The 27,001-nt window shown below is 40.1% G+C and overlaps 1 protein-coding gene across 3 annotated transcripts in view; it reads left to right on the top strand.

Annotated features, from left to right (window-relative positions):
* Positions 1–530: 530 nt before the first annotated feature.
* IL18R1 (interleukin 18 receptor 1) overlaps positions 531–27,001 on the top strand; it is a 32,910-nt gene continuing 6,439 nt past the window's right edge. The window contains exons 1-13 of one of the 3 annotated variants that reach the window (XM_063339164.1): positions 531–878; positions 1,600–1,755; positions 2,667–2,846; positions 3,802–3,919; positions 4,891–5,131; positions 9,921–10,098; positions 11,777–11,930; positions 12,452–12,514; positions 15,186–15,342; positions 15,515–15,648; positions 17,218–17,379; positions 18,980–19,138; positions 21,421–24,288. In XM_063339164.1, coding sequence (XP_063195234.1) covers positions 3,877–3,919; positions 4,891–5,131; positions 9,921–10,098; positions 11,777–11,930; positions 12,452–12,514; positions 15,186–15,342; positions 15,515–15,648; positions 17,218–17,379; positions 18,980–19,138; positions 21,421–21,821 — 1,692 coding nt within the window. In that variant the 5' untranslated portion in view covers positions 531–878; positions 1,600–1,755; positions 2,667–2,846; positions 3,802–3,876 and the 3' untranslated portion in view covers positions 21,822–24,288. Of the gene's footprint in view, positions 879–1,599; positions 1,756–2,666; positions 2,847–3,801; positions 3,920–4,890; positions 5,132–9,920; positions 10,099–11,776; positions 11,931–12,451; positions 12,515–15,185; positions 15,343–15,514; positions 15,649–17,217; positions 17,380–18,979; positions 19,139–21,420; positions 24,289–27,001 lie in introns of those variants that run through there. The other 2 variants (XM_063339175.1, XM_063339181.1) reach the window with 2 other exon arrangements.

Genomic DNA, 27,001 nt, shown 5'->3' with positions numbered 1-27,001 from the left:
TTGAACTACGGTTCCAATATATCAATATTTGGCTTAAAAGCAGGTTCAGCTAGTGGCATGAGGGCTTATTTAGAAATGAATACATACAGTCCCTTTGCAATAATGGAGTTATAAAATGTTTCACATCTTGAAAGCTTGCATTACATTACTCTCTTCCCAAAGAGGATGCTGTCACAGGAAGAATAGCACTGAAATTGGGATATTTCTGATCAAAGAATCATGTTTTGCCTGGTCTCTTCCTGCAGACAATATTTTGTAATGCTTTGGGGGGGGTTATTTCTTCTTTTTGTCTTTTTTTTTGGTCTTCTTTTTTTATTTCATTTTTTATCTTTTCAGGTCTTTGTAGAATCTCAGCCTTGCAGTACACAGCTTATCTCTCTGCACATCCTCACTCTCAAAAGGTCCAGTGGGTGAGGGGAGGAAGCTGTAGCAGAGATGAAAGTCGCTGCATTTAACTTAAATTACGCTTTCCTAAACCTCCATCCTACTTCCACTTCTTGGAAAAAGTCCTGCGGCGGGCATTCAGCAGAAAAGCGGAGGAAGAGGCGTTTGGGCTAAAGATCACCGAAGGCATCCCCTCCTCACGCCTTCCACCCCCCCCGACCCGGAAGGCTGTGAGAGGGAAGACCACCCCCGCCGCCTCCTAGAAGGGTTGACCTTCCCTCCCTTTGCTGGGGGGGGGCATCGCTGGGTGTCACGCACGGGTGGGTGGGTGACAGCTCAGCACCCTTTGCTAAGCCCGGCAATATTTCCACCTGCCTTCGCCGCTGCGCTGCCTGGCGCCGGCCCCCGCGGGACCGATTCTTCCCAGCCAAACCGGGAAGCGGTCCTGCCGCGACGGCCCGGCATCCCGCACCCCGGCGCGGAGCTGCCTCCAGGTAGGGCCCGGGGAAGGGTAAAAAGGGCAGGCGGGACGGGGGCGGCGAGGGCCGGGTGCGGGAGGCTCCTTCTTCCCTTCCTCCGAGGGGCCGAGCGCCTGCCTCTGGTCAGGGCACCCCTGCGGGTGTGCGCGGGGAGCCGGGGCGGGGGGTCCCTGGCTTTACCCCGCCAGCCCCATCCCTCCGGCATATCGGGCAGCCCCTGCCCAGGGCTGTGGCTCCGTCTCCGGGGCGCCTTGCCTGTCCCCCCATCCCTGCTTGTCCCCTCCAAACCCTGCCTTCCCTGCCGTGCTACCCTAAGCCACCTGGCTTGAGCACCTCTCTCCAACACTTTCCCAGGCCCGTGATATTCTTGTTCCTTATTACAGAGATGTCATAAATAATTTAGCTCTGAAAAGGGCTTATTTCAACACACTGCCCCTCACTGGTGCTGTGAAGTTGCCCACCCCAGCCTTCCCCTGGCCCTTTCCCTCATACCTCAATGTCTTTGGAACAGGACAGGCTCCTTAAGTGCTATTGTAGATGGTAACAGCAAAAGATGATGCCTAAAACATTTGTCTATCAGCCCTCAAATGCCTCATTTAGAAAAGTTAATATTTGTAATTTGCTATTATCTTTCCATTAATGCTAGTAAAAATGAATTTCTCACATCTACCTTTTCTGTTTTCCTCCCTGCAGTCAGCAGTTCACAATGTAAGAAGTTCCGCTCTTCCTTTTTCAGGAGGTTTTTCAGACTGTATTGACTCACTTATCGAGAGAGCTTGCTCTCTGTTTCAGTGATGAATGAGGTTCAGAAGAGTTAAAAGTAGAAGTCGTAACTCTCTGGAGTTTGGAAGACTACCTCTGCATCTGCTTTCCACCTGGCAAGATTTGCATAGTAAGTAAACAACTTTACCTGTGTTGATTGAAATGAAAATGGATTTTCATTTTTACCAATAAATTGAAATCCTGGCAGAATGGTGCTTAGACCTAGTATGGTTAAGGCAACTGCTAGATTCTTTTGTTTCCTTTAGGAATCCTATGCAAATTATGGCACTGTATTGTGATATTTGAAAAAAGAGTTAAATTCCACAAGAGCCATCCTTAAAAGAGGAAAGTTTAGTGCTGAGTTTTACCAAAAGAATTTATCTTTTTTCTTTTCTCCCCCACTCCCCCCCGTTTTCATCGAAGAGTATGTAAACCATATGGCTCAAATGTAAATGCTGTTAGCCTGGAGTAGAACAATTTCAGATAAATTGATCAGGTTCAACAGCAATGTGAGAGTAAGATTAAGGATTTGTGTTTTGCTTGGTAATAGTAGCCACTAATCTCAAACCTGGTTATTACTGAGTAGCTTGCATTATACTGTGTTCTTTAATCCCTCTTTAAAGAATGAAGGGCTGTGCTCTGCATTCCTTAGAACTTACGCTGCGTGCTGATGTGATATGCCAAAAAATAATGGGATTTAGAATTAAAAATCTGGTGAGAAATTATTTTATGTAGTGGATCATAATTTCATAGTCTGTAACAGCTGTACTTCTTTTGGATGGGATAGGGTGAAAAATGGAAAGTAAATTCAAGAAATGAAAATAAAGCAAGGCCCTTCTTTCCTTCTGAAGTGCAGCAGTTTGAATCTCCATATGTAGAAGGGAACTGAAACGAGGTCTGAGGAATTTACTGTATGACCCCTTAAAGTTGCTTGTTGCAGTACTTGGCATCCAACTTCTTCTATCTGCTTTCTAAATGTGGATGTCTCTACCAGTCAGTGTGAAAAAGGGGATGTGAAACAGTTCTTTCATCTCCTTACAGTGATTTATGGGATGGTGGCATACTTGTAAAGAACTGTGGAGAACGGTAAGAGGGAGAGAGCAGCTCTACAGTTTGATGTCATTTTGGAATATTGCTGGAAGTGCAGTAGCCCCCTGCTTCCGGCCTCTTTAGATCACGGGAAGTTTCTGACTGTAAATCTCAGGGAGGTGTCTTACAGCGGTAAGTACGTGCTTTCTCAAATTGCAAGAGTTTTGGGTAATAAAAACAAAGAAACAGAATGCTAACGAGATTTCTTTTGGCACATCTCCGTGAAATCTCTCTCTTGTGTGTGTGTGTGTGTGTCTCATTTGTCCATGCATGTTCAGGTCAGTGACTTGTCTGCAAAGGCTGAACTGAGTTTATTATACACCTAATCTGTCTGTTTTGTAAGCAAAACCGAGGCACAGCCTTAGGACTGGCTCTGCCTTTGGTTGTCAGTTAACCTCCTACTCTGAGGAATCTTGGAGCTGATACTCCACGCGGGTACTATTTAGTGGTGTTTTCCATTTGCCTTTGAAAGCACAGGTGACTGCATACGAAGCAATTGAGTATGAGCTGCTTCATCTCCTCCCCCTCAGTGGAAACGTTAGCACTCTCAGCTGGTGCTTATTGGTTCCACAGACAAAATTGGAAGAAATAAATCGTAGATCTCATTGTTTTCCAACAGGCGCAAAATTAGCCACCAAGATGTCCGATCTATCAACGTTGTGCTTTTCTCATTGAAGGCAAGGGAAGTTTCTACGAGCTGTTTCTATAAGGTCCAGCCTTGCAAAGTTTATACTCTTTGTGGAGGAAAAAAAAGCGCTGTTCTGTCCCGTGGTAGGTGTCTACTGGCTTGGGATCTAAGTTTGAGTGCTTCTATAAGATTGCCAGTTTAATCAGAATTGCGAAATACATCTAGTGAACAAGAAAATGGAGGAAGGAAACCCTGTGGTGCTTTCTGAATTTAAAATAAACTTGCCAAGAAAAATCTGGAGGCATTACCTGATATATGAAAACATCAGTTATGATAAAAATGTGTAACTCTGCATTTGAAAAGCCCTCTTCAGTCCCAGGCAATAGTCACACTGCTCACATGCTCAAAGGAATCTGTTTCACTGCACTTGTGATGAATCGTGAGTCTTTTTTTTCTTAGGCTTTTAGAACAAGCAAGAACAGTTTGGTTTCATTTTTCTGGAGAAGAAGTGAGAAGTTACTCAAGAAAATTACTATGATGATATTTTTTTTCATGTTTATCATTGAAGCTGCCACTGGTAAGTATAAATCCTCATTTCAACAGTAGAACCTTCAAAATATTTGCTGAATGTGTGGCATCTTCTTTACAGTTGCTTAGAGTGGGGCAGGTTTTGTATTTTGCAGCTAAGTACAAAATCTTAAAAGTTTTGGCAATTTCAGCTTGGCTCCAGACTTGGGAAGTTTTGTCCAAAATACCAAAATTATGAAGGAAAAAGAGCAGACATGCGACCTGGAGATGCCTGATGATGTTGTATGGGAGCATGGCTTCATGAAGAGCCACAGCAAGGAAGAGAATGAGTCTGCTTCTTTTCATTCCACTCAGAAGTGTGGTCGCAATAGTTGCTAAACAACAATAATCTCTGAGAGCCTCAGGAGAAATAGAGACCAAAGGCTTATTTGATTCCTGACTATTAATGCTAGACTGTGGTCCCTTTTCTGTATTTTTTATGACTTTTGTATGCAAGGGTACATTTGGGAAATTTGGTTGGAAAAGCTGACTTTGAGACTAAATTTTACACACATAATCTCATTCAAAGGCAGTTTATCTGAAGTTTTTAAGAAATCTAGCCACATAATGATTTAGTTTTAATCAAGAAGATAAGAAAATGCGAATGTTAATTCATAGAATCTCTTCTTTTATGGCAGTTGACCAGTTCTGAGGATTAGCCATAGTTGACAAGTCAAACCCTATGTAAGAATTTCTTCTTTCCCCTCCCATTTGTGGCAGCTGCCTTACTGTAGAGTGAGGCCATTGCTTGGGTGAGGTAGAATAAAGACTTGGAAAGCTGAGTTCTTAGACTGGAATTGGAATTCAGTTCTTGGACTGAATATTGCTGGAATAAATAAATACTTCCAAACCACACTGGTGAAGGAAAGTCACTTATAAAAGACCAGTGGCACAGTAAATCACTTTAAAGTCAAGCTAATGTCATATTCTGAAAGAAGTACTTGGCTTCCTAATGTATCTTTTTTTCCGCTTTCTCTGAAGAGAAGCTGTGTCCCCTTCGTGCCTCCATTGATGTGCTAGAAGGGGAATATTTTTTCCTTTGTTATCTTGAGTCAAGGCAAGAACATTTTCAGGAAGAAGCATACACGATAAGCTGGTACAAAGGAAATGCTGGAAAGCAGCAACTGATAAAGGAAACACATGGAATTGTTTCCCAAATGAATTCTCTGGAGTTTTGGCCAGCTAAGCTCAGTGACTCTGGGAATTACTCTGTCACTCACAGGTGGGTACACGAGCTGGTGGGTGAATATCTTTCCTTTGCACTTGTCTATGAAGAAGCTAATTTCTTTGTCTTGCTTTGTGTTGCTAGTGGCATCCATACAAAGGAGGTGCAGGGAACTACACTGACTGTGATGTCGTTTTCCACACCATTTCACAATAACCATCCAGGCACACCTATAATATTTACAAGTAGCTACAGGCAGTTGCAGCCTTTTAAAGGTTCTGTACACCTTTTGATAAGGCAGGTAGCATTTCTGCTCCTTTGTGATTAATTACCTAAGCAAGATGAGTGATAGGCAACCCTTCTGTTCACTGCCAAGTAAAAGGAGACATTTGCTTGTCTTCTGCACCAGACTTATTCTCCCTTACTGCATTGAGTGGATCTCACCCTATGAGGTCTGCCAAGTGGTCTAATTGTATAGTAAAACAATAAACACAGTGGCATAGCTGAAGTCCTGCTTTCTGTGCAAACCTTTGCATGCTTGGAGCCATTCAAAGAACAAATGAAATCATTGAATTTCATTTCTTACCACGGTAGGACATCATGAGTCAAAAGGAGAAATAAGGGTGGGCCTCAATTATTTGATGGTAATCTTCATTAGACCACCACGAAAGACTAAAGGACTAAATCAAAGGTTTGCTGCACAGACTTCTTATGACTAGCTTGCACCGAAACTGTAATTCAGCATTTGCAATAGAAGCAATAATTAATTTTAAGCAGATTATTTTGCATGTAATAATTTGTGCAGTTCTCCAGGTACTAGTTTTAAGGTTCTTGCCTGGTTCATAAAGGTTTTGGGACTGTGGATACTGAAAAATGCTCTCCGCGTTTCTCCAGTAACATCGCAGACACAAGTTCAATAGTTCACAGTTTTAAGCTAGACTTCAATTGTCAACGTCCAAGTTAACTTTTTTTTTTGAAAATTTCATTCTGTTAAGCCCATACAGATACTCATTTTTCTGTGTATCTGAAGGCACACGCCAGAATCTTGCAATCCTTACGCCGGAACTCTTCACAGGTCTCACCACTGGAACAATAGGCATGAGGGGATTTTTTTCATTAGATTTTAATGGGATCTTGGACTTAGTTTATATGAGGGTTATCACTATTGGCAAGCATGTTAAAGCAGTTAATTTCAGCAAATACAGAAGATTATTTGCAGAAACAGATTTCTGCAGAGACAGAGGACTTTTAGTAATTTCTATTGATAGGGAAAAATTGCGAGCTTTTGGTTTAAGATTTAATAAGAATGACAATTAGAATGGAATTAGTTTCATTTCAGAGCATTCATAATATGTTCTGGTTTTGAAAACAGACATTTTAAGTATATTTTTATTTATCTTTTTTATTTTCAACTATTTAATTGAGAGATAGGTATTTGTAAGCCATGCGGGAAACTATTTTTAGAGTGCTTATAACTGCTTCGGCAGTTCTAGTGAACAAAGTGACAATTAGATATTATGCAGATTTTTGAGAAAAGTAAGACAACACATGTTGACAGATTTTGCAAACTAATTAAATTTAGGGATTTTTTTTCCCCCCTGGTATGTTACAACTGACAATATGCAAGAGGCGAGAGTGGAAATGATGTAACAATGTACTTGTGGTGTCTTATCCACTTATTTTTAACTTAAAGAAGAATCAGAAGTTTTCCAGCTAAAGCAGAAGTGTCCTGATGAGACATCGCATAGATAGCTAAAGGGTGCGTACGCGTGTGTTGATGTGCTCACGTGTGTTTGCCAGTATAACTTAGTTATACTAACTATAAGTCTAACTATAACTTATAGTTAGTTAGAACTTAAGATATAAATTCAGAAATTAATAGTCATCACCTGTAAGCCTGAGTGTGTCCATCTTCAGCAACTTTTCTTGAAAATAAAGATTTCATATGCACTTGTAGTGGAAATGATAAGCAGAAAAACTGTGTCACACATCTTTGGCAGGATTTCTCATTTCTATGTTTTTTTCATAGCCTATATCCTGTGGTTATCAAGAGAAAACCAGATTACAAAAAAGCAGGTCATCTGGTTGCTCTGTGTTGGTGACCTTGAAACTGAGGGAACTGACAGGTTCCTAAAAAAAAAAAAGTGTTGAGATCCATGATAAACACATGATACATTTTAAGATGCTAATGCTGCTCACTTTTTCAATGAATTTAGAACAGTTGAAAGCAGTGGGAGTTTATACATTTAGAGTTAATATCGTAGTTTGGAAGGCAGAGTGACACTTTCTTGCAGTAGATGGAAATATTGAGATAACCCTGGCTTCTTGCAGTGAAATAGCTAAGGGATGACGTAGAGTTGGCAATGTATCCAGTAAACTTGGTTTGTATTCTCTAAGGGCTTTCACTTCCTTGTGTCCTCTCCTGAGTCAAGCTAGTTCTTGTTGTTCCTTCTTGGTGGGTTTGGCGGGGGGAGGTGAAAGGCAGAAATGGTTTTGTTTCCCACAAATTATCACTAAAGAATCTCAGCAAGTGAAAACCAGGATAGAAAGTAACAACTTAGACACTAGTAGTTTAAACAATACAACTTGATGGGTTTTTTGGGGGTTTTTTTTGGGTTTTTTTTTGTTGAAAATCATGTGTATGGCAGATAGCTAGAAATTATGTAAGCCACATTCATCTTAGTTTGCATGGGTATGGCTTTGTCACCTTCCAGGGAGCTGCTCTTTTCTGGATTTTGGCTCATCAGGTAGAATATCTTGATCCACTTTGGGTGAAATCCTCATATTTGTCAAAGTGATTTCACCAAATATGATTGCAGAAGAAAGCCTCTGGGGAGTGACAGTGCTGCAGAGATCATGTGCCTTTATTGATCCTTTTCTTCCTTCTGCTGAATCTAAATATTAAAACTATATGTATTTTATGGCTAGATCCATAGCTGCCTCTCCAGCAGTATTCAGACTTGGTGGAATTAATTGGAACCAATGTTTATGTCTACACCTAAACTTATCTTAGGTACCTTTACTGTCAGAGAGAGAGAGAGAGGCCTTTCTGGGGCACGGATTATTTTGTCCTAAACCGAACATATAAAATAGGTCAAGTAAACTGTGCTGTAAAGGGGTGACTATTGAGTGTGGTCCTGCTGCTGCCTGTGATGAGTAGCTCTGATTTAAATGTGTAAATGTGATGTTGAAGAATAGGTGAGAAGGACTCCTCCACCCACCATGAATACCCATGCGAGTACATCTCTGATGGAAAAGTTTTGATAAGGTTTTTCCTGTTTTTGACACCCTAGTTAGCTGATTGAGAAACCAAAGCGCTGTGTTTTGATTTAGATAGTCAATTGCAATTATGAGTCATGAATTTCTCAAGTGAGTAAGGAGAACAAGGAGAACCTGTGTAGGCTGAAAAGGGCTACAATGCAATCAGAGTGAGCGAAATACCTAAATACATCTATTTGGGGAACTTAGAAAGGGGGGAAAAAACAACCCAAAACTTGGTCTAAATTCATCATATGAATGATGTTCTAATAGTTCTTCTGAATCTGGTAACAGTAAAAGGCATGTCAGTCAAGAATGGTTTTTAAGCTGATACACTCGACAGGCTTGCTTCTCCATTTCACTGCTTTGTCCCCTTAGCCCTTCTCATCAAAATGATATTTGACTGGTTTCAATTCTCCTGGGAATGATTCCTTTTTCTTTTCTTGGAGACAGAAAAGGTTCAAACATATTTGTGAAGATATGACTGACAGTGGAAGGAAGTGCTCTGTGATTGCTGCTTTTGCTTTGTCAGACCCTACTTGTTCAGTAAAAAATGAGAGCTTTATGCACTAATTGCAAAATCTCACCCATTAATTTACAGCAGTTTACAACATTCTCTTAATGCCTAACTTTGACAAAGTTAGGCCAGCTTTGCAAAACTTAAGCCAAAACTCCTCCAGCTTCTTTCTTGGTAGTCATGTATTTGGACATCTCCAGTAATGAAATAACTCCCAGCTATAATCTGATTATTTAGAGGAATATGTCAATAGAACATAGCAGATACCTGAATGACAACGGTCAGCTCCTAGATATGCAAAAGACGTATTTTTGGAGTATATTCACCTGATCTTTTATAGGTACCGCGTGGGACATGAGGACTCTGCTTTAGGAGTGGTAGTTCCTGGGTCTTCCAGTCAACCTGGGGTGGCCAGCTACAGTAAATCTCTGATCAGTGCAAACAGAAAGACAAAGAGATGAATCCTTTCCAAAATGCCTTGTTTTGCAGACATGCTTGAATCCATAAGTGATTCTGTAATTCATGAGATTTGCATAGTTTCGAAATATTTCCAAAATATCGGAGACTATCTGCACAGTGTTGATCAATGAATAATGTTGTTTTGTGAACAATAGCAGAGTTGCCCATCTTATTTTTGACATATTTTACAAATATATTTTTCGGTTACTACTTTAAACCTTAGTAACGCATAGGAGATTAAACTTGCAAAATTAGTAGCTGATTCAAGATCCTAAAACTCTTTTATGCTCACTTTTAATATACAGCATGCCATGATTGTTGCATCCTTGCTCTGGTTGATATAGCATATATTGTCATATTTCATAGATATAACTGTATTGTCAAATGTTTTGTGGTAGATGATTTAGTTTAGATAACTCTTTTGTTATGGGAAATTACACATACTTGGTGTTAGAAAAGTAGTAATGGGGAATGTAATAATTAGGTCACTGTAGATGTACTTTTTACCTAACAGATATATTAGAAAATTTACTTGTATTTTGTTGTATAACTCACTAAACTACATTCCTTTAAAAAGCTCCTAAAACTGATTTTGCCATTTTTTTTTCATAGCAATGGAAAACAAAATTTCACAATTCAAAAGTGGACCTTGAATGTGCTTGAAAGAAATAAAAGCAGCTGTTTCAACAAAAATCATTTAACTACAGAAATTAAAAATGCTGGAACTGGTCATTCACTGAAATGCAGTGATTTGTCTGTCAATGAAAATGACAGCATAACATGGTACAAGGTAATTACTGAAACAGTGTCACTCAAATCATTGCCTACAGAAAAAACATCTGATGGCAGGAAAAATTAACTGCAAGCAAATTTTTAGAAGCATCTATGAACCTTGTAAATCTTTAATTTCTCAGTTTATTAGGGAAATACAGAAGATTTTTTTTTCTCTGCTCTCAGATCCTTTTTTAGAAAAAAATCACCTGTAATAAGAAATTATTAGTTAACTGGTAGTTTCAAATGGTAAAAGATTTGATGCGCATGTCTGTTTGCTGCTTTAGCTAGCAGCTGCTTTAGCCAGCTGCGACTTTGCTGATACAGATATTATCCTGACACTACATGATGTGCCAAGATATTTGTTTTACAGTTGGCACGTGCTTGTAAAGTAATTGCAAACTTCTCAATTTTGCTCTTTCTGAACACTTTTTACAAAATGTGTAACAGATCCAGTTCTGTTCATTTTAGGCAAATCATGGGTTTTCTCTCTACCAGCTTTTGTCAGAATACAGATGATAGTCGTGTAAGCACCTGTAACTGTCGGGTGTTGTCCTCAACCATTGGATGAAGCACCCTGCAGATGTTTCTTCCACTCTGTCCTTATGCATCGCCTTGATCAGTGCTCCTTATTCCTCTCAGGTGTCTTGGTTGGAGAAACAGACCCTCTTCACTTTGCGTTGAATCAGTTTCAGGAAAGGATTTTGTCAGCTTAAGTATGGGCATCGGGATTCTGCCTGGCAGAATGAACCACAGCCCTGCTTCCTTGTCCTGTGGGGCCTAAGAGGATAGGACCATTGGTGGGTAGGGCCATAGGTGGATATGTTTTCCTCAGTAAAGGACCATACCCCAGACTGACCTCTCTCATGGCTAAGCAGAGTATACTGATGCCCAATATATCAATGGCTAATACTATGTGAGACAGATGAAGCAGCCATCCTTGTGCCTAAATATCCTTTGGCACTTGACTGGGTGAAAGTTTTCAAAGCCTTCCTATCACAGTCTAAGCTGACATAGATAAAAGAGGGACGGTCACACGTGCGTTTGTGTAGGAGTCTGGTAGTAAGCATATGCATCCAGGAAATGTCCATTCCCCGGACAATTTACAGCAGTGATCATTTTCCTTCTTCCTCTAAGGTAAATCAGACCAGAACCAAATATTGCTGTTTTTTCACAGGACATTTCACTTAGCATGTGCTATGAATTAAAAAAAAACCCAACAAACCAGAGTTTGTTTGGCGGGATAGGGAGGATAAACAAATGTGAGTCCAACTCGTCACCCTCAGAGATGGTCACTTTCCCTATTGTTGAGGCATTTTGCTTTAACCTGAAAGCTCCTCAGAAGTCTAACAACTTTTGGCCACAAGCAGGTGGCACCTACAGACCCAAGACATCATTTTGAAAAAAATAGATCATAGAATCATAGAATGATGCGTGCATTTAAATTCCTGAGACAATATTTTTATAGTCAGATGCTTACTTGGAATTGCAGTGCTCTCAACTTCTAATGGGTTAAATGTTCAAACGTTAAGTGACCATGACAGAAAATTGTGCCCCATTTCTTTTGGTCAGTTAAATGTCATTGAGATAACGAAAGAAGGATGGTGACACTTCTTTTCAAAAATCATTTTTAACATCTTTAAGATTTTGAATGTATGTTTGCTACAGAACAGTATTTTCTGTCTTTATTGATGCAGGACTGTAAGAACTTTGAAAATGAAACAGAACGGGAACTGGATTTTAAAACCTTAACAGTCCAGCACTCTGGGATATATACCTGTAAAATTTTAATCAATCATGAAGGAAAGACATATCACAGCACAAATACAATTAAACTGGTAGTAGAAGAAGGTAAGAAAGCTTTCTGAAATTTTGAAGCACGCTTTTTTGTTCACCTTACTATGGAGATTTTTAATTACAGCTCTCATTTGATAAATATATACAAGGGTGATCAATCTGGTAATCTGAACTATTTTGCAATAATTTCAAAAGTAAAAAAAAAACCAACCACGAACAGCAGAAGTTGTTTATATGACAGGTTACCAATATTGGAAAATGTATTTAGTATGTTTTCCCTGCAGTTATATTTTTTCAAGATTAGCTGCTGTAAGTCAGTCGTACAAACTTACGAAGAGTTTTGGGGCAGAGCCTTTCCAACCATTGTAAATTGTCCCTGTACGTGTATGCATGTGGAAAAAAAAATTCAACAGGACATACTGTCTTTTACACTACTTAATAATGCCAGAGCCCAGATGTTATTCTTTGAATTAAATGGAATCTATGTTTTAGAAATAAAGCAAATGTGTAATTTTTGCTGTGGTAGAACGTTAAGTAAGCTCTTGCTTCAATAGCAGTACTTCTTTCTATTTTAGATGCACCAGAGGCTGTAACTTTGGAGATAGTTGGACAAGATGAAGAAATTGAAACGGAAATAGGTATCGAATTCGTACAAGAATCTTTGTGGTAGCTTTTGTATATACATGCTTTTATTCTGATCTCCTTATGGTTGATGGTCTGTTTAAGTGTAATCAAACTAGGAATTGTCTGTGGACACTCCTGGATCTGATCCGTCTTCGCATCTGCTTATATTTTGCCTAGTGCATTGCATGATTGATGTACGAGTACACTGAATTTCCTCTCTTACAGAGGCAGAAGCTGAGATTGCTGCTATGACCAGCAAGAGAAAGTGGTGATGCTGATAAACCAGCTCTCCGCAGCTTTCTTTTGTAGATAGCAAACTCCAGGGAGTGATGTGTGAAAGATGTCCGGTTTGTTTAGCAAACGGCAATAATGAGTAATTCCCTTAATACCTGATGCAGTTGAGGATGTTATTCTGCAGGGAAATGAGAAGTGTGAGGGCTGACAGTCCTGGCAGTGTGAGCATGCAGATCTGTCATTGCTGCAAAGAATTGGTTATATTGTCAAAAATCAAACCTTGACTGTCCTTCTCACTGGGAGCAGGTTAGATAACACAGTCTGCAGGCTTCATGCAGTGTTGGACAGGATCCAGAATTTTGTGATTGAGGCTGTAAATTTTTTTGAAACAGAAATTTACCTGTCTTTTGCCTTTCCTGTGCCTGAAGACTTCTCCAATCTGGTTACCTAGTCCTTCCTTTCCAAGTCTGAAAAATTATATTTACTTCCGCTGTTGCTCATACGTGTATCTCATTTGCTCAGCCAGGACCTCAGATGCTAAGGTCCAGATGCTTTTTCTTCCTTCCTACAAATACCACTTGGTAGGTCCTTTTTTCAATGGTAGTACCCTAATCTCATGATGCCTCATATCTCCCAACCTCCCAGTACATCCTTCCTGCACAGTTCTTCCCCCTTACTGTGCTTGTGCCAACCCTTAGAAGGTAGCAGCGTTCAGCATAAAATGATTATGAATCATCTGTCTTCCATTTCTTACCCGCATTGATAAGATCTTTTGATAAGGTCATTAAACTACCTGGTGAGTGGTGAGACAGGTGGCGTGGTGAGACAGGTGGCATGGTGGACAGTGAAGGGAATTTTGGATGGCCTTTCAAACTTGTCATTGGTTAGATGGTGTTCTATAATATTTTCCCGAAAACAGCTGTTGTGTATGGTGAAAAGGCTAGAGTTGCAAGGTAGATGATACTAGAAACTTGGGTCTATGTTCCAATCTGTGCAATTACGACTTGGACTTCTAAGTTCAGAATTGAAGATGAGCAGATTTTCATCTGTATCCTGCTTTAAACGTTCTTAAGCAGTTCCATTGGAAGCATTCACTCTGATAAATCTTGAGAAGGCAACTTATAATGTGTGCCCTTAGAGAATTCCTGGGTAGGCCTCGCTTACTGGAAAACATTTGTGCATGATGGCCTGAGCAAGAACTAACATGCAGCTTTTGTGGCTTAGTAAAGGGCATTCTGGTTGTGTTCCCTGGAAATGATACTGGCATAGCCTAGAAATGGTGTTGGAAAGTTGCAGATACCCTTAGGTCCAGCTTCCCATGACAACGTTTAAAATAAAGTGCCTTACAAATCATCAAATCTCACACCCAGAGATTATTTGCAGAGCTGCAGCCTTCTGTCTTTATTTTCCCAAGTGTACAGTTGTCTTTTTACTTTTGCTCTTAAGATTAACCAGACTCTTAAGAGGTAGTTCCTGTCATTTCCAGTTAGTGCTCTGAAATGGTACAAAGTAGCTGTCTAACTAAGTGACTTATAAATACTTCAAGGGTGGGTGTCAGGAGGATGGGGCCAGGCTCTTTTCAGTGGTGCCCAGCAACAGGACAAGAGGTAACGGGTACAAACTTGGACATAGGAAGTTCCATCTCAACATGAGGAGGAACTTCTTTACTTTGAGGGTGGCAGAGCCCTGGCACAGGCTGCCCAGAGAGGTGGTGGAGTCTCTGTCTCTGGAGACATTCAAAACCCACCTGGACGCGTTTCTGTGCCACCTGCTGTAGGTGACCCTGCTCTGGCAGGGGGGTTGGACTAGACGATCTCCAGAGGTCCCTTCCAATCCCTGCCATTCTGTGATTCACACATTCAGGATTATGCTGATTTCCAGGTGTGGAGCTGGGATGAGAATTTATTCTGTGAGACTTCAGCAGGGGCTCTAACAGGTTTTGTTTTTCCTTTGAGTAACAGCGTATACTTTAGCTTTTTTAATCAATTGGTTGTAATTTCCCTTATCAGTTACTTACTTTTCCTGGCCCTGGGGTGCTGGTGATGGGTTGCCCTCTCCTGTTCTCTGCCTGCAGCACACAATTTAGTTCATAGAATCACAGAATATCTTGTGATAAGGGATCCCATAAGGATCATTGAGTCCAGCACTGTTTAATTCTCTAAAGCCTGAAACGCTCTCACCTATTTAAACTCTTCTGGCTGTGACAGAGTTTATCTGAGAGAAAGCAGTGGATGGCTATCACTCTGCAACAGGGTGCAAGACAGGCCTGCGCATGGTTCCCAAAGCCACCACCAGTGCAGGTGTAACATGTATGAAACGCTGTGAAGGGGCTACAAAGTCCAGAAAGGAGCACAGCTCCTGGGATACATTGCCTGGAAAGCTGACACGCTACTGCACTGTGAAGATGAATGCTACTTCTGACTAGATCTTCTCATCTTATGCTTTGTTTAGGTAAAGAAGAGATACTCAATTGCACAGGTTTCTTGGGTTATTATATGCGAGAAGATGCCAGCCTCTACTGGTTAATTAATCAAACGTTTCCAGAAAAATGTGCAGGTCTCCCCGAGAATGGACCTTCAATATGTGAAGAAGAGTTCAAAAAATTACAGTAGGTTTCCTGAAGATACCTCACTTTTGTTTGTATGTGATAATGTCCTGCACTTTGTGGACTGCAAATTCAGTAAAATGTCTAGGGTTATTTTGGAACTTTTTTCTGAAAATCTGCCTCTCAGCTGTTGTAGATTTCAGTACAGTGTTGCTAAGACCTTTCCTTGTTGCAGGTTGGGAAACAAGTTCTATGTCACAAGGCTACTACGGATTAAAAAAGTAACAGAGGAGGACATGCATCATAATTTCACCTGCATGTTGCAAACTGATGAAAGAACACAAATAAAAATAGTGAAATTGAAGAAAGGTATGGTATAATCTATGATCATACTCCTCATAGATAATTATTGATCCTGCCAGCCTTCTCAATCCTGAGGGCAGGGTACTGATTCAGAACATCTCTCCAGGAACATCTGCGTGCTTATGAAGGCCCTGGTCCATCTAACGCTGGACCTTACAACGCCCGCCAAGGTGATTCCTCCTGCTGTGAGACAGGGGCAGCAGGGGTTGCTGCTACGACTGCTAGAGCAGCTGTGTGAGGGCTCCATAGTTCAACTGCTGCTGCTGCTGTGGACATAGCTGGGGGGCTGAGATATGTTCTGGCTGACAGATCCCTGGGCGGAACTTTGCTACGCCCCATGACAGAGCATTCCCTGTGCTCTCCTACTCACCAGATTGGTGGGGTCATCAGATTGGTGGGATCACTGCATAAGCCTTGGTTAACTACCCAAGACTTATGCAGCCCAGAGTCTGCTGTTTGGATCACTTTGTTTATTAAGCAGCTCTTTATAAAATTGAAATCTGAGCTTTTGATTATTTTTTGTGTTTTTACGTTTTTGTTTGTGTGGGTTTTGTTTGGTTGGTTTTTTTTCTTTTTTTTTTCCTCCACCTGGAAAGGTCAGTCTTTTATATTCCTGATAATGCCTGACAAGTTCTGGTCAGCACTTTCTCTCTTGCCAGGGACTCTATCCTCCTAGCTATGGAAAGCTGACCTCTACCATACAGTAGTACTTCACATTTATAGTCCAGGCAGCCTGGGCATTCACAGGAAATGAGCATTCCCTTCTTGTTTTCCATCTCTCTCAGACCTTTCCAAGCTTTTCTGGGAGGAAATATGTGAAAATAGACTAGTCAAAAGATGATGCATATAATAAAGCAAATGAAATACCAAATACAATGAGCATGACTTGACAATGCCTTCATAAAGAGTTCACAAAGATTTAAGCATTAAAAATCTGTATTTGGAACTAAAAAGACAAAACCAACAGAAAATAATAATAATAAATAAAAGCCTGAAAGAGACCAAAGACAGAATTAAAAAAAAAAATAAAATCTTGTCCAAAGAGATTAAAAGGGATATTAAGGACTGTTATGGATGGATGGAGAGAGGGGCAAAAGGTAGAGAATAATAGGAAATAATAACCTGAAGGAAACTCATCACGTTCCTGTGCAGCCTGCTCTAGGTGACCCTGCACTGGCAGGGGGATTGGACTAGATGATCTCCAGAGCTCTCTTCCAACCCCTACCATGCTGTGATAAAAGCGGGTGATCACCAGTTTGGGATGCTGCACATTCTTGAGGATCTGTAGTGTCAGTCTTGATCCCACATACAGTTAATTTCTGTGTATGGAGGGTGTGACTGCATGCAAGGTTGTTTCTCCAGTTTTTAGAGTAATCCACGTTCTGTAGGTCTTCTCAGGACAAATGGCATGCCTATGTGCATATTAGCATTAGTAGCAGTATTAGCAGGAGAGGATTCACATCAACATGGTTATTTTTTTAGGGTGATTTTAAGATGCCATCAGTATTGAATAAGCAATCTTGTAATATAATGCCCTTTTTTAAGGCTATGGTTTCCTGGGTTTCTGTTTTACAGGGAACACCCAAGATCTGCCTGTCCACATATTTACAACTGGAATGGTCCTTGCTGTACTATTTCCATGTGTTGCTGTAGCTGTGGTGATTGTCTCTGTGATGTTTAGAGTTGACTTAGTTCTATTTTACAGGAACGTATGCAGAAGAGATGACACTGTTGGAGGTATGACTTGGCAAATGCTGACATTGAAATAAGTGTATTGATTAAAAGATAGTTTCTGGTAGGTTCTATAAAACAACCATCTTTGAGGAAGAGACAAAATAAATCCAGGAGTTTTGCGAGTAAAACCAGCAAAGAATATGTAAAAGAGAACTTGATGGTCAGGTGCTAAAGTGAGTTTGTTATACACCTGGTGCAGTAACAGCAGATAAACACAGTGAAGCAGCTGTCTCTGGAGAAGGTAGCGGAAGGGACATGGTTAGATGCTGTTCAGATGTGCTCTGTTCTGACATCTTCTTCATCATAGAAGTTGATGAACGTGGAGAAGTTTACAATTATCTGTCTGTAAAGAGGATGAGCACTCTGGAGTTGTCAGACAGGCAGATTGACAGAAATTTGTTTTCACCTCACTGATGCCCTCCAGTGAGGTGAAGGTTAAGATGCTTCCTTGACTGTAAAGGCCATTGCAGTGTTTATAGGTTTGTCACTAAATGCACTTAAGGAGAGGAGGAGAGCACGCTACCAGGATCTTCCTAGGCAGCGTTGCTGTGACCTTGATGTAAGGAACAAGCCTGACAGTTACCCAGTTCTGGGTATAATTTTTCTGAAAATTGTGGTCACGAAACTTGCGGTATATATGTACCTGATTTGCTTAGCCCTCTTTAGTCTCTAAATCGGCTTGAATAAAGTGCAGTGCCTGGAGATTTTTCAGTAATGGGTGGATGAAATTTACGCCTGCCAGCATTATTTATCTGTCCGTTGATGTTAGCTATCACTGTGTACACGGCTTACAGGGAGGATCTCAGAGAACCTGGACTAGGCCACCCTGGAGGAACTGATTGTCTGATACTAGGCAATAGATTTCCTACTCCTAGAGCTCTTGCATGTGTAGGGGTTCACGGGCTTTAGTTTGTGCTCCCTCTTATGAACTACATGTAGTAAAGTATCTGGAAAGGGAAGCAAAGAAGTACAGTTTAAGAAGCAAAGCTATGTGCGCTGCTGTATCAATCCAGATAGTTGTTCTGTGGCAAGGTTCAATTAGATATTGCTCAATGTGGTAGACCTGGCCTCTGAATTGGTCTTGGATTTTGCTTTTGTAAATTACTGCTGAAAGCATTACCAGACATGGTAATTAAAGTAATAATTTGGTTCATTCTCTTTTGCCAGTACCCATTCTACAGAACTACTTGATAGTCTTAGACAGAAAGTAACATAAATGTGGAATTGTGCAGTATCACTTAAATAGCATTCTTATCAGGTTACAGACACATATTTTGCTTCCCTTAATTTTCTTGATCATCACAGATGTGACATTAACTGGTTAAATTAATCTATTTTAAAAAAAAACAAAACACCTTAATGTGGAAAGGATACATTAGTTTCAAATATTTGCCAAATGCAATCAGAATCTTTTGTATCAAACTTAAATTGATTCAGGAATTTATTTATTTTTTTGTTTGAGGACTGTTCGGGTACAAAGGAAAGAGCAGGAGTTTCTAGATGCTTTGCTACTGAGACAACAACTTTGAAAAAAAGAATGGTGGATCAGATACTGTATTTCTAATGGTTGCTAACAAGACAACAATTGTTGATTTCATTCCAGATGGAAAAGAATATGATGCCTTTGTGTCTTACCTGAAAGATTGTGTTTCTCCTACTGAAGAAGAGAGAGAATTTGCTTTGAATATATTACCCATGATATTAGAAGAAAACTTTGGCTACAAGTTATGTATATTTGAGAGGGATGTATCCCCTGGAGGAGGTAAGTGTATTGAATATTCTGTATTGAATATTCTTGTCATTAAATAGGCACAAAATTTTCACATAAAGGTGAAAGTCTGTAATTAGAAGGAATTCTGTGAAATGTGTTGTGCATGGAAATGCTACATTTTTCACTTATTCCTAGACCATGTGCATGCAAAGTTTGCATGCATTCATTTTAGATATTTTATAGATATATTTATGAATTTACATAAACCTACACACATACATACACACATATCTTTGATTACACAGAACCAAGATGAACAGATGAAAAAGCTAGCATGCAGAAAGTTAAGGTGAGAACACAGATGATGTCAGCTGTTTCACAGTAATAGTGCTCTTGCTCTGCTTTTGCTGAGAGCAGGCGCCTATGAATGAACTCACGTTTACTGCACAGAGCAACTGGTGTCTCTGTGTTGTGGCTTAACCCCAGCCAGCATCTCAGACCACGCAGCCACTTGCTCACTCCCCACTTGGTGTGATGGGAGAGAGAATCAGAAGAGCAAAAGTGAGAAAACTCCTGGGTTGAGATAAAGACAGACTAATAGGTAAAGCAAAAGCTGCATGCACAAACAAAGCAAAGCAAGGAATTAATTCCCTGCTTGCCATGGGCAGGCAGGTGTTCAGCCATCTCCAGGAAAGCAGGGCTCTGTCACACATAACAGTGACTTGGGAAGACAAATGCCGTCACTGAGAACGTCCCCCCCTTCCTCCTTCTTCCCCGAGCTCTATATACTGAGCATGGCGACATGTGGTATGGAATATCCCTGACCCTTTGGTCAGTTGAGGTCAGCTGTCCTGGCTGTGTCTCCTCCCAGCTTCTTGTGCACACCCACCCTACTCACTGGCAGGGTGGTGCGAGGAGCAGAAAAGGCCTTGAGTGCTTAGCCACAACCAAAACCACCAGTGCACTATCAACACCACTGTCATCCCGAATACGAAACATAGCCACTTACCAGCTGCTAGCAAGAAATTTTACTCCACACCAGCTGAAACCATGACACTCTGGTACTAGTTATTCTCAGGTAACTTGTATATTTGCTGTATCTTTAGTGTGGGTGTTGAAACCATTTTGTGAATGTAATGGATTCCATAACAAAATAGAAATGAGAACATGGAGTTTTGTTTCTCTAAATGTCCTATGGATAGATGGCCTTTTGCAGATGCTTGGAAAAAAGATACCGGGAGATTCCATTTAGTCCAAAGATCTAGTTGAGGAGTAGGATTTCATTGTTAAAAACACAGAGCAATAAGGTCAGTCAGCCCCCTTCACAAAGTAGGATCTTCTCTCCTTGTATCCATTCCTGACATATTTTTCTAACCTGAGAGGTGCCACAACTCTCCCAAGCCATTTTTTTCCAGGTATTATCTCTCCTTAGGTATTAAAAAAAGTCTTTCCAAAGTGTTCAGTCTGATTCTTTTGATAATTTTAGCTTATTTCCTTGCAGTAGTTTTAGCTTTTCTGTGGGCTGATCTGTTGTGAATATGGAAAACAGAGTATTTCCTTCTATTTACAGGCGCCTTTGGTGTGCCGCCTCCTCCTCTCAGTTTTCTCTTCTTTAGGTTACTCCTGCAGTTTGCTTTGCCTTTCCCTAAAAGATTTTCTAGATCTCTGGTTTCTGTAGACCTTGTTGTCCCATGATGCTGAAGCAACCACAGGAAGTTGTGCATGAGAATTCAATTGGGTGCATGGGTGTTTGAAGGATATCACCATTTGATTTTGTTCATTGCTTGTCATGACAAAAGTCATGGATCTAAAACACATTTGAAACTCATTCTGTCATCACATGCTAGTCTTCTAGACCTTATATTACTGGCAACAGATTTGGGTATTTGGGGACGTAAAGGAAAGAGTAACCTGAGGGTTACTGAATATTTGGAGAGACGTTGCTGTTGGTGACTTTCTGTGGAAACACTCCAGTGGTATTTATTATGAAGAAGCAAAGAGATGTCTGGTTGGAGGAAAAATAAATTTTGCTGTGACCTTCTATCCATGTGACTACAGACAGACAGACTGACAGACTCCAGGGTAGCTGGAGATTGTGTGTCAGTTTTAACTGCTTCAGAAAACAAGTGTTGGCCACTCCTGAGCTCATTTTTGCAAAGTCTTAATCTGCAATGCATATTAATCTCTTCATATGGACTGGATGCTTACATGCCCTCACTTTATAAGGGGAACAGTTTGTATACATACAATTGTTAAAAATTGTTAAAGGATAAGTCGATTCAGTCCCTATCCTTTCAACTTAGTTTAATAACACATTTATCCTTAATTTGCAGCGGTTGTTGATGATATTCATTCATTCATTGACAAAAGTCGACGATTAATCATTATACTGAGCCAGAACTACATTTCTGACAGAGCCGTATACGAACTTGAGAGTGGACTACATAAAGCCCTAGTTGAAAGGAAAACTAAAATCATATTGATTGAATATATGCCTATAAGTAACTACAATTTCTTGCCAGAATCACTGTCTCTTTTACCATCAAAGAGGGTTGTGAAGTGGAAAAAGGATAAATCTCTTCCTGTGAATTCCAGATTTTGGAAGAACCTTCGGTACCTGATGCCAGCAAAACCTACCAAGATAAACACCAAAGGACACTATAATAATCTTGACCTAGGCTTAGAAGGGGCTCAACCACGGACTGAAGTCTGTGGCTTTAATGCAGTTGTGTAACAATTCTGGAGACAGAAGCAAACTACTAGACTTGCTAACTACTAGAAAACACAAACTGCACACTTGTTTTGGGAAGACAGTGTTCATAAGAAGCCAAGTCTGAGGTCTGTGAAGAATGTAGAAATTGTTACAGGGGCTAGGACGATGTTAACCCCAATGCGAAATACTATCTCAGAGAGTTTCCTCAGTGATCTGCACAAGGAGCAGAAATTTGATTCTGCTTAGGACTTACCACAAGACACAAAGCACAATGTAAAAAATTTTGATTTCACATTTTCCAGTAATGTAGAGTGATATTAGTTATACTTGCATACTTTTTGAGGCCCCTCAATAAATATATCAGTATTTGCAAAGTATTATTATTAAGACACTCTTGGGTTTGTATTTTGGTATTTCCTAAGGATCCTGCTTGGGAGTAGACCCAAAAGGCTCCTGCCCTAGAGAACTTGGCATGCAGGCTTTGGGCAATGTCAAGCAGAAAAATCAAGTGAAAACAGAGAAGAAGGGAGTAGGGCAACAGAGAAAGAGTTGGGCAGATTTGGTCGGGCTAACAGTATTCACTGCTGACCTCTATGTGGTCTAGACAAGCCAAGTGGGAGTGATTTGGAGGAATGATAAAGACTGTTTCCATTCTCTTATTACACTGACAATAGTGTAAATGCTTATTTTTGGAGTGAGAAGAGGTGGATGGGATAGAGATAATAGTGTTTTGTTTGTGGACCCTGAGCTGCCTTCACTGAGGGATGTAGGGGATTTATGTGAAAATGAGATCTTCAGTATGTACATGTACTCCTAAACCTTTGGAACATTTGTACTTAGCACTATTTTTTAAAACAAACTTAGTAATGCCTTTCAAAACCATGGTAATCCTCCCTTATTATTAGCTGTCTGTCAGAAGATACCAATCTGACATAAACTCCTAGATAAAATGGAGCCGTATTTCCTCCTAGTACTAATGAGGAGAAATCAATGGAGAATCATTTTGGAAGATCTGTCAGTTTGCTGGGAAACCATCAAGGCTTAGCCCACTCTCATCATTGTCTTGCATTCAACTAATGCTAGTTATGAGGAGACATCTCTTTGACACTGACACTTAATTCATGCACCTGTAGTGGAGGATCTCCATTACCTTCTCAGTGAACTTGAGGACACAATTGGAGTGCTAGGTGCCATGGCAATGTCTCAAGATTCATGAGAATGAAATACCTTGTTGTTCATCAAATATCCTGCAATCAAGCATAACAGAATGAAGACAACACGGTTGCCAGGTTAACACGCAGATGAAAAAGTACAAAGAAATAAGGCACACGTGTGGTGTCCTTCAGATCAGCTCCAGGACATCTGCCTCTTTCTATTAGGCAACTAAAGAGCCATTGAAATGCGATCCTTAGGCAAAAGCCATTTTCTGGCTTAAGCTTTTACTGAAGAGGATTTATGCTCTGTATATATGCATGTCTTTATATTTCCAAATCCTTCTCAAGGTTCAGTTCTTCTCTACCAGAGTTTCCTGTGATTTGTAATCACAGATCAGTTTTAACATTCTCCTCCAGTGCTAATGATTGCCCCTACTTCAGAAATGCCATCTGACATACTGGGCACATCCACTTCTTGGTGAAACAGCTGACAGAAAAGTTAGTAACTTTCCTGATACTTAACTGAGGGGTTAAACTTCTTAGCCACATAATTTTTTCATATGCTGTTGTCAATGTATTAGCTAACACCATAAAATGTCAAATGTATTATACTACACATATGAATAAAGACAGTGCACATGGTTTTTTAAAAGCTCTGGACTGAGCCTACCCTCTATGAGAATCAGCTACTATAAATTGAGATTGGATTTGCCACGAACCTCAGCTTGGAGAAATGCTGTGACTGCACTCATGAAGCTGTACCCTGAAGACTGTGAAACCATACAGAATTTGACCACACTTGAGGTTTTACAGAATACCAGAGGACTTCACATGAGGAAGGTTGAAAGCTAAATGGCATTAACTCCAAAGTTGTTCGAATGCCAGCAAAACAGACATTCAGATGTAGTTCAATGAGCTACTCAATATCTGTAAAGGGGCAAGTATTTTTGCATAGAATGGTATCACAACACATTCATTTAATCTGTATAGCCGGTCCTCACAGCCCATGTTGTGGTAAGGGGAGACAAGGGAAATTAAGGGTATGCGTCCTTATATTAATACCAGATGTTCTCCTTATTGCTCTATATCCTGAATTGGCTGACTTTAATCAGGGCTTGGAAATGCGTGCTTTCTCTTTACAGTCCCTAGAGCAAAGGAGCTGCTAATATGACTTTTATAGACTGTAGTTGTGTTGATCTGTCTGATCATGCATATGTCGATTTATAAGTGAATTCACATGATAGTTGGTTTGAGGTAATGGGTCATTTCAGTGATTCACATTGCATTTTTTGTTCCATTTTTGCACTTAATAAAACTTTATTTCCCCCTTTCTACATCTGTGGCTTCTTTTTTTGCTGCAGTTAGAAAGCAGTAAGTGTCAAAAATAAAACTTAGAGTAAGAAGAAAAAATGCAATCAAAAAAGCAAGAGTGTTGTTAGGCCTGCTTGCCACAAGCAATAAATGTCTCATTTGTACTGTAGGACAATTTAAACCAAGCCAAATCCAAAGAAGTGATTGGAATATGTAATTTCCCAGAGGAGGATTCAGATGGGATCATTGAGGAGACAGCTGTTGTAAGACACCAGTCTTGAAGATTCTTGTCTTTCTTGCACGAGCTACCACATGGTAGTGACTGTGAGAGCTCAGTCTGTGTCTGCATTTTTTTAGTGTTCCTGGTTGACCACTTTCTACCACGCACAGTGCAGGCTGGAAGAAAAAGAGTATCAAAGAAGTCTTCTTGTATGTTGATAATTTGAATGTAAATATTGGGAAGAGTTGGGACTATTGTATACAGTATCAGTACTATAGTGTAGTACCGTATAAGGGCCTGGAAATGTAGAAGGTTTGTGAATTATAGTTGTCCATGCCCTGTGTTATGTGTCCTCCTTCAGTGCACCGAGTATGGAGGGACTCTTTCAGTGAAGGGTGTGAAGGTGTCTTTCAGACACCACATCTAGATCCATATCTATAATTTCTTCCTACTATAAGCACTTCTGTTCCTTCATTGCTGTCTGCATTCTTTACATACATATGAGGGGAGGCAGAATTTGCAAACCATGGGTAAATGCTAAAAGGTCATAAAAACTGTCAAGAAAATAAAATAAAGATTAGCAGGTAAGAAGGTAGATGCGTGAGTCTGGCCTGGAAGGATACCCTAGAACTGTGATTATATATAAAAGTTGTCCTTTTCTATCTTGCTTTTTCAGAGAAAGTAAAAAAAAAAAGGCTTTCTTTTGAGAGATGACTGTGGTCTGACTTGCACAGAAAAGGCAATTTTTACATCATTAAACTCTATATATATTTAATAAAATGTTTGAAACGTTGTCTTTCCTAGTGGAATGCTTGTGATGTAGTGTTTTGAAAAAGAAAATGTGATTGCATTTTTGGGAAATACCTTTCTGATTTAGTAACTATAATTAGATAAAGTGCCAGAGTGAAAGAGTAGTTATCAAGCTTCCTGCAATAGCCACAAGTTACGGAAAATACAAAATGGAAAAAAGGCTCTACAAGTATCTATTCCAGTTTTGGTCAACTCATGACAGCTTCCTGTGGTTCAACAATCCAAATTTCCTGAACTTCAGTGAAAACAGCTGCAGATAGACCACAATAGTCTCATTTTTTAGTTTCATTGTCAGCTAAATATATAAACAACTCATCACAGGGATTTGTCTCTTATACTGCATTGTTTGATCTTCCATCTGGCCTCTACTGGTGAGATATAGTATGTACATTAGCAAGATCTACCACTGTCGAGTGTAATACATTTGTTGCTTATTACCTATTAAATACAAAAATAATAGAGTTCAGTACATTGATGGCTTAAGGTATTTGTGAAAGGTAATCAGGCAGGTTTGTGGCTCATTGCTCTAATTCTTTTTACCACTACCTTAGTTAAGCCAATTTCAGTCACGTGCTGGAGACCTCATTCCACTATGTGGTTACAAAACTGTTTACTATGCATTGCAGAAAAATTGTAGCTGTTAGAGTTCTTTTGACTATGGTGAAGGATCTCTTGAGGGACTTCTTTATGGGTTACACCTCTTTTCAAATTCAGGCATTCAGCTGGAGACTCAAGCCTAAATGTTCAGCTCAGCTGTGATAGCAATGTCTCTATCTGTGTATAGTGAATTAATAAGTAGTACATTAAGCATATTTATTTCTGTAGTACTTCAGGAAGATACTGCCTTTGGGGACTAGCAGCAAAAATTCAGGTACAAGGAAGGAACTCATACTTCGGGAATGAAAACTTGTGAGAACCTCAGGATGGTTGCCAGCTGCCAGAATGGTGAAGGAAAGTTGAACAATACAGTGCAAATACCAATGAAGTGCTGTCAGTGAAGTGAGACCTTGAGACTTGCAAGGCAGAGCTATGAGGATCACCAGGAGAATCGTGTGAAGGGATCCTAGAAGAGTTTAAATTGTTTAGGCTGATAAAATGAACAGGGAAAGAAATAGGAGCATTGTCAACCAATGCACACGGGAAAAGAAAAAGCACTAGAAAGAAGAAGAGTTGTTTAAGCTAAGGAACGGTATTCACACAAGGACACGTGTCCATGAATAAATTTATGATGGGCATTAAAGCCATTAGAACAGTACGGTCTCCTATGGGAGTAATGGGGAAACTAATCTGACCTGCTTTTGTGCAGAACAGTAAGTCTCTGAAAAAAAAGCCGTAACACAACAATGGTCATCCTTGTCAGTTTTAAGCTTCTTGGTTTGCAGTATGCAGGCTAGACTATCAAGGAAGGCAAGAAGGGATTGGCATGGAATTTGAGGTGCTAGGCAATCTTTTCTATTTAACCATTAAAGATTGCGAGAGTAAAAAGATTTTAAAGGCCTGGGTCACGAGTATTTGCTTTGCTCTTTCTCCGTTGGCAAGTGATCTATTCAGTTTTTAGTACAGCCAAAGTACTTCTCTGTAACTGGCCATGTTACACCCTGATACCCAAGGTAGAATGCACTGTACTGTGGCAAATCTGTACTAAATAACACCAACTTCCCTTAGTTGACAGAGGAGTAACAGGTGAGTTACCCTACTGCTCCATA

This window comes from Chroicocephalus ridibundus, chromosome 1 (assembly GCF_963924245.1).
Source record: "Chroicocephalus ridibundus chromosome 1, bChrRid1.1, whole genome shotgun sequence".
NCBI classification, from domain to species: domain Eukaryota; kingdom Metazoa; phylum Chordata; class Aves; order Charadriiformes; family Laridae; genus Chroicocephalus; species Chroicocephalus ridibundus.
The sequence above is the reverse complement of the archived record's forward strand: the minus strand, read 5'-3'. Positions and strand labels throughout refer to the sequence as shown.